This window comes from Leptosomus discolor, chromosome 3 (genome assembly GCF_034619465.1).
Source record: "Leptosomus discolor isolate bLepDis1 chromosome 3, bLepDis1.hap2, whole genome shotgun sequence".
NCBI lineage: Eukaryota > Metazoa > Chordata > Aves > Leptosomiformes > Leptosomidae > Leptosomus > Leptosomus discolor.
Window position 1 is genome coordinate 7,510,192 of NC_141393.1, and position 12,445 is coordinate 7,522,636.

At 45.1% G+C, this 12,445-nt stretch overlaps 1 protein-coding gene across 2 annotated transcripts; it reads left to right on the plus strand.

Annotated features, from left to right (window-relative positions):
• Positions 1-2,237: 2,237 nt before the first annotated feature.
• On the plus strand, positions 2,238-12,145 carry SNAPC1 (small nuclear RNA activating complex polypeptide 1). Of its 2 annotated transcripts, none has more exons than XM_009949224.2 (10): positions 2,238-2,365; positions 3,010-3,169; positions 4,399-4,539; positions 5,015-5,119; positions 6,147-6,305; positions 6,645-6,719; positions 7,375-7,437; positions 8,387-8,525; positions 9,667-9,750; positions 11,643-12,145. In XM_009949224.2, exons 1-10 carry the CDS (start codon positions 2,238-2,240, stop codon positions 11,675-11,677), a joined length of 1,089 nt encoding a protein of 362 aa, XP_009947526.2. In that variant the 3' UTR covers positions 11,678-12,145. The 2 variants fall into 2 exon arrangements, with proteins under 2 accessions (XP_009947526.2, XP_086319005.1); XM_086462879.1 differs by having other exon boundaries at positions 8,387-8,518; positions 9,657-9,750.
• Positions 12,146-12,445: the final 300 nt, after the last annotated feature.

Consider the following 12,445-nt stretch of genomic DNA (forward strand, 5'->3'; position numbering starts at 1 on the left):
GCTTTGAGTCCCTAAATCCATTGAGGGGCGGGGGGGTTGGAGTATATTATAGCTGTTTTCCCAACAGCGCTGGCATTGTGTTTCAAAATCAGTACAATCTGTGAAGGCAGGGTCACATACTGGATGAACGGGGTCACTGCCCTATGTCTCTAAACATGAATCCAAATGATAGATGAAAATATCTTTTCAGAAAAAAAGAAACAAAAAACCAAACAAAAACCAACCAAAACAGCCCACCCAAAACCCAGCAGGTGCAGCTCTTCCCCTCTGCAGCTGCTAAAACCTGTCCAGGTCATCTGCAACCGCCCTGCTAATGCCCCTCTTCCGATAATCAATGACAGAGGCAATCCGACAACAGCTGTTTAGCTGACGGCCATTCATTTCCTACTCATCTGTAAAGGCTGCTAAAAGTTGGATTCCAGCAACCTTTTGGGAAATATAATAAATACGGAAAGACGCTTTTGTGCCTGAAGCATTGTGGAAGCTGCTGTCGTTGCGGGAGCCGAGAGCTCGAAGCGCCTTGCTTTAAGGAGCAACCTTTGGATCGATTAGCTGATGCTGGTGGGGAATTGGCGAACACCAGGGCACCAGAGCCAGCCGAATTTAAAATTCATTTCGCAGTGCACGACGATTTGTGAGAGCGAAATGTGACTTTGTAACCTGGTCACAGCGCGAAACTCCTGCAGGTTTAAATACCCCAAAGGCAGCACGCAACGCACCATCCCAGGCGCATTCGCTACTTTTTCTACGTGCCGTTTTCCATCCGTTAAGGTTCCCCCAGCGCCGGGGCGATCTCTCACAAGCCGAGTTCCCAGGGCTCCCCCCTCTCCCCCCACGGATGCAGAAACGTCCCCCCCGAGCCTGGTGACCCGCTCTCCAGCGCGGGTCCCGCTGCTGCCCAGCCCCGCTCCCACAAGACCGCAGGCTGCCCGCAGCCCCGCTCCGGCCAAGCCCTGGCCGCGGAGGCGATTCCGCCCGCGGGCGTCCACCACGGCAACGACGCCCTGAAACCAGAGCTCCGTCCCTAAACCTTCCTGGGAACCGCCGGAGGGCTGCGGGGCTTCCTAGGTAAGACAGCACCAAAACCGACCTCCCCCATCATCCCCCCCTCAATAAAACACCTTGCGACCGCCTCGAGCCGGTGCTCGCTGCTCGCCTGCCTCCCCCGGTACCGCGGGTCCGTACTCACTCGGGGCGCGGGGGCTCTCCGACGCCAGCGCTCCTCTCGCCAGCCGCCTCGGTAGCTGCTCGCCCCTACGTGCGCGGGGCAGGAGAGCCCCCGCCGCCCGGTTCCGCGCCGCCGGCGAGGCCGCGCCCACCCACCCTACGTGCGGCTCGGCAGCCGCGGCCCCCTCCCCGCCCGCCCGGCTCGCCCCGGTCGCCTACGTGTGGCCGTGCATGCGGGAAGCGGGCGGCACGCCGCTCCTGAGCTCAAAGGGGGCGGCCGCCGCCTGATCCCCTGCCCGCCGCGCTCGCTCAGGCGGAAACAGCGCTTCCCACAGCCGTCGAGCCCCGCGGGCCGGCCCGGCTCCCTGCGGGCAGCGCTGCGAGCTGGGGGGCAGCCGCCGAACCGGCCGCGGGGTGCAGCGCGCCGGAGCGGCGGGTAGCGCAGGCCGGCCGGCAGGAGCCGTGCGCGGGGCGCAGCGGGCCGGGAGCGTGGCGGCGCGTCACGTCTGCACGGCCGCGGAGCGCGGGCGCAGCGCGGCGCTGCCGAGCCCCCCCCCCCTTCCCCTCAGAAGACCCCGCCGTTCCCGGGGCTGCCGGGCTGCAGGCGGGCGAGTTCCGGGGGGGGGGGGGGCTATCCTGCGGGGGTAGGGGCAGGGAACGCCGAAGGCCCACCAGCATCCCCGGGCTCCCTAGGGCTATGGTACGGCTCCGTCCCGCCCAAACCCCCTCTTCCCCCCGGGCTGTTCCCCGACTGCGCCCCGGGGCCGGGCGAGGGGCGCGCTGGGCGAAGGGGCCTCTGTGCCTACAGGCCAGGCTCGCCATCCAGGGCGGCGGGCAGGCGGGACAGCCGCCCCCGGGGCAGACGGAGCGAGCTCCCGCCGGCGACGGGACCGGGACCCGAGCCGCAGCCGGGCGGTCAGGGCGACCCCGCTCCCTCACCGCGAAACCCAAGCAGGCACCTCGCGACAACGGGGAGTGCGCAGGCGCGGGGGAGCTGCGCAGGCGCCCCCGGGGGGGTGGGAGGGGGCAGCTGCGCATGCGCGCGGGGCGCAGAGCGGAGCGGCGGCGGGATGAGCTCGGTGGCGGGGCTGCAGGCGGACTGCGAGGAGCTGCTCGGAGCCTTCCAGGAGGCCGACACCGTCCGCTTCGAGCGCTTCGCCGAGCTGTGGCGGGAGCGCCGCTTCCACACTATCTTCTAGTGAGTGAGGGAGGGATCCCGGCCGGCCCACCCCTCAGCGGCCTGCCCGCTGCGAGCCGCCCTTAGCGGCACCGCGTCCGGCCGCTCTTTCGCGCCCCTTTGCCCATGCCTCGCCTCAGGGAGCCCGTCTTCCCCCTCCCAAAGCCCGCGGTTCCCTGCTGCTGAGCTTGCTCCTTGGTAGCGCGGGGGACCTTGAAGGGGGGTGTTGGTGAGCCGTGTTTCCTTTCAGGCGTAGCTTTTGGAAAGAAGTTTGACTGCGTGGTGTGTAGGTAAATAGTAATGAAGCGTGGATCCCTGTGTAATACTGAAAACCAGTTATTAGTTCAACTTTTTTGTTACATTAGTAATGGGCGTAATTTGAACAGTGATTCTTCAGGGATTTGATGCAATGCTTGTGATAGGAGGTTGAAAATATGGTTGGAGGGTATTTCATTTTTCACTTTACATCTAATTTAATACAAGGAATTACATGTGGTGTTGTGTGAGAGCTTAAGGTCTCGCCATCTTTGAAGGCTTCCCAGAACTTGAGCCCTGTGGTAATATATTTTAAAATACTTAAAACTTATTTCTGCATTATGGATTTTCTAAAGCCTGCACTTTCATAGTTACTTGCTTTAACGTGCTTCGTTTTTTGTTTACTTTAGTGGTAGAATAAGAGCTTTGGAGAGGAATAAGCTCACAAAGAAGACTTTAGAACTGGCACAGCAGTACTTCTTGCCTCCATATGCTTTCCAGATTCGAGTTGGTGCTCTGTACCTTTTGTATGGGCTCTATAGTACACAGCTTTGCCAGCCAAAACAAAAGGTAATTCTTCTTGAGGTTTTATTCTCAGGAGATACTAAATGTAAGATACATGGTGTAACTCTGTCTGCTTTGTCATCATAAGTGGGTAGGGTGTTTTCTCTCACTGTCTTAAAAAAAAAAATTGGAAACAGAATGTCCCTTTTTGGAGAAGGTAGTCTTTCAAACACCTTTGGGTTTGAGAACTTGCATGGTCATGACTAAACTATTGCATATGCCTCCTGAATTGTAGCCATGATCTCAAAAATGTTGTTTGCCAGATAGGAAACCCTTCTCTGTTAAAAAATGAAGATGAGTTTTCAAAATGGGAACAGAAAATGTGATCATCAGCTCTGTAGAGGACTCCATTACAGGACCAGTTATTCCTTAGAGCTTCAACAGAATGAAGACTGGCTGAATTATTTCCAGTTCCAGTTCCATTCCAGAAATGGAATTCGTAAATAGGTTGAAAGGATGAATGCTTGAATGACATGTCTCCTTGCTGCTTCTAGCACAGGAGACCAGTATCTAAAGGAATTGGAAACTCAGTGTCAGGAGAAGTGGTTTACTTGGGAATGGTGTGATGTGTTCTGTGCCTATGCATAATTGAGTCCAAATTCTTTAAATAAGGAACTGGAGTTTAAGTATTCTACAATGATGCCGTTATATCTTGTATCTTAACTTCAAAGAAGTCAGTACCTTTTATGGAGATGAATTTAGGGAATTTTATAACTACTGCTGTGTAGCAACTGATAGAGAATCCAGGAATTATCACAGAAGCTAACTTAGGTAGAGAGGAAATGAAGTGGGCAGAGTACATGGGAGAAGAAGGAAGAAGGCAGAGATACTTTTACAAGCATGTCACATGGCAGCAAATCATGGTATGAGTATTATTTCCTAATCATCTGGTGGGTGAGTCTCCTAGGTGTGTTGTTTCAGGCATCCTGGAATGTGAAGAATTAACTTTTTCAGATGTCAAAGAGGATTTGTGTTCCAGGTCACTGTAAAAGAAAGCAACTGCAGTGAGATTATTTAACACAACGGTACAATAAGCTTATCTGCATAAAATTTTGGTAGTAGTAACAAATGTTGTAGTAGGATCCTTTCTGTAGTTCTGTGATCGTGTGACATGTTGCACCCTAGACATCAGAGTACTGCGCATGGTACAGCGTGATCACGGTGGTCAGCTGAATTCTTTTTTATTTGTTGAAATATGCGGGTCGGTATGACAATATACAGCTGTGTTGTTGCAGATCAGAATTGCGCTCAAGGATTGGCCTGAAATCCAGAGGTTTCAACAGGATCTGATAGACTCCCAGCATTACGATGCAGCGTACATCTTTAGGACGCTGCGACTTGCCAGAGCATTCCATTTCACAGCAATGCCAAAGCTGGTGAGTGAATACATTAATGACTTACCGTTTTTAATAAAATACCTTCAGCCTTCAATGACTGGCAGTTCAACAGCACTTGTGTTTAGTTTAGCCTTGAGGTTGTGTTGAAATGTCATACGTCTTGCTTTATGTAGCTGGGTATGTGACGTAAAGCTTAGAGCATGTTTGAATGTGGCGTGATTCTCACCTGAAAGTATTTTTTCAGTATCTAATGTTCTTATTAGGTTTGAGATACCTTATAATTTGTGGAAATGTCCAACTCTTGAATCTGGGTGCTGGATTATATTCTTGGCGAGGGAATAATTTTTGAAAAGTGCTGACTGAACACTTGACAGTAAGGCTGCATGCTATTGCTGATGGGATGGGTTTATGCCTTTCAGCATCTCTTCATGGTTGGATATGCAGTAAGAATTTTCAAGAGAAGGTGCTGTTTTAAGTTTGCTTTTAGATTACAAAGTGTTTTTTCTTGCTTTAGCTAAACTACCGAACTAAGAAGAAGATTGAGGAAAATGAGTTTAAAGAAGAATTTAAGGACCCAAGTAACAGAGTAAACACCCTCATCACTAATGATGTGTTGGAGGTACAGTAACTTTTAAACTACAGATTAATCACTGTTCGTTTTGTTTTGTTTTTCTTCTTCAGTTGTCCAAGGGCTCTAACTTACCTAATTAGCCCAGTCTTGTCCTTTGTAAGTCTTCTTGTGGAATGCAGACTAGGGCAATAGTCCGTGCCAGCGATTTACCGAACACTCAGAAACGTGGCATTTATTTTGGAAGAATTGTGATGCCTTTTTCAATACTGAAGTATACTCTAATGTTTTCTGGTTTTGCCTCAGTAAGATGTAAAAGGGGAAGAGTATAAATGGTTAATTGTCACTTAGAGAAAAATGGAAAATGGCGGGTGAGGGGAAGTCTGTTTTGATATGTCTGCAGCTTGCAGCTGGATGCTTAATACTTGTAGTATGAATTTACTTACCTGCAAGTTTGTAGCCTTCTCCAACCTTTATTTCTCCTTTTAAAACTTGATTTTGTTTGGTATAGAATATATTTTATAAAAAATGGAGTAATTTAAGCTGGGTATAGGTTCTTATATTGCTCATTATGACTTAGTAATAGATCTTTGTTTGCAGGTTTTTCCAGTTGCTGCTAGGAAATATGTATCGTTAGTAAGGTTGACTACAGTGGTACAAAAATCAGTAATCTGTGAAATGGCAGGGTGAGAAGACCTGCTTCCTCAAAAGGAGGGACTAAAATGCTTTCTCCAAAGATGAAAATTGACCACCATATCAGAATGAGACCTCTGTGAAGACTGATCCTGAGTATCGCTGAGGAAGAAGGCACTTTCTTCTTGGCTTAAATAATGCAAGACACTTTCTTCTTTTGCTTATTTGGTGGACTGGTGGGACAGTGCTAGGCAGCAGTATTGCTAGGCTCCCTAAAACTGAACTGATCTAAACAGAATCCGTTTCTAACGCTTCTGCTAGTTCCATGGGTCTTCTCAGAGTTGTTTGTATAACCCAGTTTTGTTCATTGAAGACTAATATTGCTGTACTGCTGGAATTTTTTTTTTTTTTTAAATTCCTGAAAAGAGTGTCTTTTTTATTTTAGGAACTGATGAATATTCATGAGCACTATCAGAAAATGAAGTGTGTCATTTCGGCTGACAAATCCCAGCCAGACAAGGCGCTGAGCTTGATAAAAGATGAATTTGTAGTTACTCTTAAAGACATAACCTTGGAACATCAGGAATGGCAGCAGAACAGAATGGTAGGTAATACCAACCATTGTGCTGTGGCAACTTAACAGGTTGTGTGAACATGTAAGAACTGTCTGTCTTAGTGTAATTACTTCTGAACATACTTTGTAAATCTCAGACTTAAGTAGAAAGAACTGTAGAGGTAAGCCCTGTGTGGCTTATGGGCAGTATTATAATAACCATATGAAGTACCTCTGTAACACTTTTTCTTGGATCAAGGAGAGGCCATAGTGTAAGACTGATGAAGAAAATGGGCACCTGTGTAAATATTCCTCTTGTTTTTCACAATTCCTGGATTTTAGCTGCCGTGTATATGACAGGCATGTAAAAAAATATTTTTTTTTTCCCAGAAATTATTCCTAAATGCTAAAGAACCTGATGAAGTATCAAGCAAAAAGGAGGAAGGGACTTTGATAGAATCAGAGGTAAGAAAAATGAATGGTTTGCTACCTTGTGCAGGCTAAATCTGTTAGTCTTTTTTGACTTCAGATCACAGGGTAAGAAGTGCATGTCAGGGCTCAATAGTGTCAAAGTAAGTTCCAGGGTTAGCTAGTGGGGCTGGTTGGTATTTCTTGTTTGGTTGATTGGTTTGGGTTTTAAATCACATTGTTTTTTGTTAAGCTGTGAGCATTCGCTGCTATGACAGCTCTTAGATGCTTGTAGTCAAAGTCGTTTTCAGGTAAGGAGGGGAAAGAGCCGTATTTCCTTGGCTCGGCTCCTTTATGGCTCCTCCTGGAGTTTCAATTAAATGCAATATCCATTTTTTATGCTACCCAGTTATCTCATGTTGTACTTACCTGCTTATTTCAGGTTTGAATTTGAGTAAGATGTGATGTTGGAAACGTTATTTTCTCCTGGGCTTTGTAACAAAATTATGCTCTGCCTTTTTAATGAAATTTGAATTTTTATTATTTTTTTAAGTAACAGTCTGGTGGCATTCTAATTATAGAACTAATTATAGAACTAATTATAGAATTACAGCTATAGTGAAATACTGCTCAAATGATTGTCTGATGTGATACTTCACTTCAGTACTGTTACATGAAAACTTTTTCTGACTGGTCTCTTGTTCGTTTGCAGGGCTCTGAAAGAGCAAGTGCATTGGCTAGAATCAAATACAAGTCTTACTCTGCAGTTGTTGAGGTAGGTGTAAAATGTGATGATAGGGATGTATTTGTTTTTAAAGTACCAGTGTAATATAAATGCTGGGTCAGAAAGGAATGAGTTAAAATTGCACTCTGTAATTCAACCTTTTAACGTTCTATTTTCCTAACGTATTGGGGAAACCTGAAGCTTTTATTTTTCTTCTTAGATTTATGGAAACAGGGCAGATATGGACTATATTTGGGGGATTTTCATTTACAAGGTATCTTTTAATGTCTACGCTCCATTTAAGTAGATGGAATAAAAATACTTGCGAATTTAATTGCTCAAATTCCTTGAAGCTTAGATGCTGGAATCTCTGAAGATGCTTGCGGAAATGGAACTTGGGGGTTTAAAGTCAGTTGGAAGTTCTTGGAAACATTGTTTCAATAACTGCTACCTTAAAAATAACAGTGATTTGGGTGTTTCATAGCAGGCCTGTGAGAAACAGCACAACTTTCCTTGCTTATTAAAATCTCTTATTGAAAAATGCATTATTAAATGAAACGGAGCTCTGGAACGTGTAACAGTCCAGACTTGTGAATATGCAGTGATAATGTTTTCTAGGCACCTAAGCAAAATATGTCAGTAAGGACCTTTATGGTGCAGCAGTTTTTGGAAGTGTTCCTTTTGCTTGCACACAGCGGTGTGCAACGTGGTGTAGGTTGATGCCAACAGAGAATGGTTTGAAAATAAACAAATGTTTTGTTACCTGAATTTTAAGTGATACACCTATTAAATCATAGAAGGGTGTTCTCCTGTTAAAACCAAGAACAGGGAGTAGTGGGAATCTTTCCCCCCTCCCTCCCCTTCCGTCCCTTCACTGCCCTGACATGGAAGTTGATGCTTTGGTCCTTGCTGCCTTGTAAAGTACTGGGTGACACACCGTAATATCTGTCTGTAGAAGTTCAGCTTTTTTATATCATTCGTATGTATGTTTGGGTTCTAGGCTTCCAAATCCAGAAGACACCGTCAAGTGAAATTAGAATCTTCTGAATCAGGATTGAATTTGGGGAAATCTCCAACTCAAAGTAAAAAAAACAGTAGGAGTCCACAGTCAGCAAGGAGAGATTCTTTGGCAATCAAAGGTATTTCTCCATTGCATTTGTGCACCTGGAGAGACTGCAAAAGTTTATCCATTGCTTTGCTAGCTGAGGCAGCTGAGTTAAATTTTGATATTGATCAGTGGAGGCAGAAAATTAAAGAAATGTTTTGTGATACCGGTATTGTAATTGAACCTTTTTGTCTGTTTTTCCATGGTCTGGTCAGGTAGAAAGGCAACATGAATGCATGCAGTTTATTGTTAGTCTGAAGTCTCACGCATAGTCCTGCTAATTCTTCTCTGGAAAGGCATGACCTTGGAAAAGCGCATCCTGTGTGGCAGCATCTTAATTTTTCCTGTTGCTGTATAACAAATGTACTGGGGATTAAGATACGTATCTTAACTGTTTCTTCATCTGACAGATGCTTCTAATTTTGAAGCAATTTTTTTGATGAAAATCAGCCTATCTGATAATTTCTTCATGAAATCCAAAGTGAACCTTGCCTGTTTCTATTCTGTCCTCCCTGAGGAGGAAGGAGCAGTGGAGACACTTTGTGCCGGACGGACTGTGACCCCCATTCCCTGCCCCGCTGTGCTGCTGCAGAGCTGAGCCCGGGAAGACCGGAGGGGTCGGGTGCGGGGGGGGGAAGGTGTGTTGTACTTAAGACCTGGTTGTAGCTCTCATTATCCTTGATGGGGGTGGTTGTTTGTATTAAATTGATGTTGTCATCCCCAAGTTGAGTTTATCTTTTGCCTGTGACTGTAACTGGTAAGTGAGCCCTCCCTGTCCTTTGTCTCGATCCTCAAGCCTTTTTGGTTGTATTTTCTCTTCCCCATCCCTCAGGGGATGGGGCAGGGGTGAGCAAGCTGGGTAGGCTCAAACCACGATCCCTCTTCAGCAGTGAGCGTTAGGCAATGTTGCCTTTGCTTTACTTTAAAGCGGTAGATAAAGGCATTTTGAATTATCTCTGGATTGAGTTGGCTATTAATATGCTTTAAACTTGTGTTAATTACTCGTTGCTGAAGGTTTCTTTGGTGAGCCATGTGAAGGTTCTGTGAAACATAAGGGCTTCTCTACAGCTTTTGACTAGAAAGTCAAGAGAGCAGCAAGTGAACAGTCTTAGCTGCTGGACCTGTGATGTAGAAGCAAAAAAAAGCTGACATATTTTCCTAAAACCTGTCTGCAGGTGAAATGCCAGTGGCAAAGGAAGCTGTTACTCGGCATATTGGGATGCCTGTTATTGCAGAGGAAGAGAACTCGGATGAAGAAGGTAAAATGATTGAAGTTCTAACAGACTGGTGACTTGTTTTTTAACAGCTCTCTACTGTGCTGTATTTTTCTGAAGCTAAAGTTGGTGGTTTGGACCATGTATTGCTGCCTTGCAAAAGCTAGATGAGTTTTTAGCCTGTAAATTGTTGCATGAAAATTGAAGCTTTGATTTGAGACTTTATGAGCACACACATGGTGGCAAAAATCCTGAGAAGTACAGTTTTCAATGTAGATTTCATTATAGTGTGTTTAGAATTAAGACTGGTCCGGTTAAAAAGAAAATTACTCTTCTGTAATGCAAATCTGTCTTGAAGAGTTCCAATGTGTAAGGAAAAGTGGGCTTTTTGGTCATTCTCCCACTTACAGAGGATACCTGTTCTAGTAGCTCTGGGAACTTATGTAACCTGGGCTCGAGGTCAGAATAGTCCTTGCTGCCTTCACCTTTGTGGAAGTGAGGGGACACAGAAGTTTTCCCTCTAGTCTTGGCTTCAGGTGGGCAATACTTCAGGGATTAAGTTCCAGTAATCATGTACAGTAGTAGTGTCCGCTGCTCTATTAGAAGCTGTCCGACGTAGTTGGGGTAGGATTCTGGGAACCGCAGCAGCAGAGTGGATGACTTTGCTATCACTCGTGTTACTGGAAATAATGTCATTTTTATTTGGAAGCGATGGTAAAGCAGGTTTGTCAAAGCTGATGGTGGAGTTGCTTGACAGAAGCAACAAACACGCGTAGTACAAATTGAGATGTTAGAAGATCTTGAGCTGTTCTGCAACTCAGAAGCTTCAAGGTCTGTTCTTAGTGTTGCTTGAGGTGAATATAAGCCCCATGGAACAGACACTGTACAAAGAAAATTGCATCCTCTTTATGTTGAGGTACCTCCTTTGGCGCTGCTCTGGGTAGAGCCCAGGGTGCTGGTTTGCTGTCGTGTCTCAAACACGCGCAGTGGTCCTGGGAGAGGAGCTGGCCAGCGAAAGGCCTGAGTTCTGCTGGCACTTCTCGCTAGTCTAAGACATGGGTCTTGCTTACGTAGTGGGAGGCAGACTTGATAGACCAGAGGAACTGGTTCTTAACCTGAAAGAGCAGGATTTATTGAGGCTGCTTAAAAGGGGGAGCAAAGGGTTATGTAGAACTTCTGGAAAGCTTTAATGACATAGGTGAGTGTGAGGAGTATATCTTTTGGAGTTAATTTACTGTCCAAAACTGTATGTAATGGAAGGATATTTCATACAAAGGAGCATAACTATTAAAATACATTTGTAGTGACACAGCACACTTATATTTGCTCTTTTTAAAAGCAGAAGAGCGTCTTGTACTGAAAGGAGATTACATTCTCTGATCACCTTAGTTGTAGACAACGTGAATTCATTCAGTTTTTAAATGGTCAGATTGAAGGCACAATGGTGCATTTAATACTGTACTTTATTTAGTTACTTTTCCTTCAAGTTGTTGTGGACAAAAAGTTTCTTTCTAAATTAGGGATATTCTTTATTTCTCAGAATTTGCCAGCAAATTCTGAAGCACTAAAAATACCCATAAGCAATGTCTTCAGGTATTTTATGCTTAATTTTGTGAGTATTCCATTTATCAAGTTCACAATGAAATCTTAGAGGTGTTCATGAGGAGCATAAAGCTCTTAAGATTGAATAAGTTTCGAAGCACAGTATTTTGTTCATCAATGGGATTTTAATTGCTGTTTTGAATGATAGTGTGCTGTAGAATCTAGAAAGATTTTTTTTCATGTTTAAAACTATGGGGAGAGGGATTGGGGGGGCATCTCAAGAGCTCATCTAATTCACTTCCTTTGCTGGCCAGAATGAATTCTACTTCAGTCATTCCCATGAGGGAAGGTAGATTGAAAAGCTTGTCAGAAAAATCTCTTTTATTTCCTTTCAGAAGTAACTCCCCCTAAGAGGAAAAGAAGATGTTAGAGGATCCGGTTGGAGACCACTTCGTTACTTTTAATGACAAAATGTAAAATTCGAAGGTAACACGAAGTGCTTGCGTTGGATGCTTTTGAATGTACAACAAGAAATGTCTGGGACCAGAACTACAGGTGATGCTGGAATACTGGTAGTGACTGGTATACCTTAGCTGTCCCATGGTACAGCACCTGGTGCCTTTATTCAACTGGCGAATGCTTCTTGTGGAAGACAAAGTTGCTTTGCCCTGTTTGAGATGGAAAGGGAAGGTGGTTGCTAGTTGTATTTAGCTTGTACAATGTGAGAGGTTGTTTGGAACTCGTGTTGATCTGCAGTGATGGTTTTAGCCGAGGCTGTTAAAAGCTCACAAACTATTTGCCCACATGAGACATGTTTGCAATCTTTTTTATCTCTGATCATAAAATTAAGGTTGCTGAGTGTTGAAAATTAGTACAATAAATTATTTTTCACAGTCTACTTGCTCCATGTTATAGCATCTAACTTCAGCGATGTTTGTCGTGGTTTGATCCCATAGGTGTGGGAAATCATGACAAACCTTCTATTGTATTCTGTTCCATCAAGTCTGGAATCATTGTATATTCAAATGAAGATATGTAAACTGTAATTCTGCAGATGACCCTAAGCTATACAAGGGCAGGACTGGAATTCAAAATTATCTTTATAAATTTGAGAGGAGTGAAAGAAGTGGGTGTGGAAATAAGCATGAAGCTCAGCACAGAGAACAGGATGGGAAGATGATTGCTAGGCAACAGTACT

Bases quoted from the DNA above. Each gene is read 5' to 3' on its own strand.
- SNAPC1 (XM_086462879.1), top strand. From the start codon at position 2,238: ATGAGCTCGGTGGCGGGGCTGCAGGCGGACTGCGAGGAGCTGCTCGGA. The intron at 2,366-3,009 runs GTGAGTGAGGGA...TGTTTACTTTAG, and splicing joins CGCTTCCACACTATCTTCTA to TGGTAGAATAAGAGCTTTGG. The intron at 5,120-6,146 runs GTACAGTAACTT...TTTTTATTTTAG, and splicing joins TCACTAATGATGTGTTGGAG to GAACTGATGAATATTCATGA.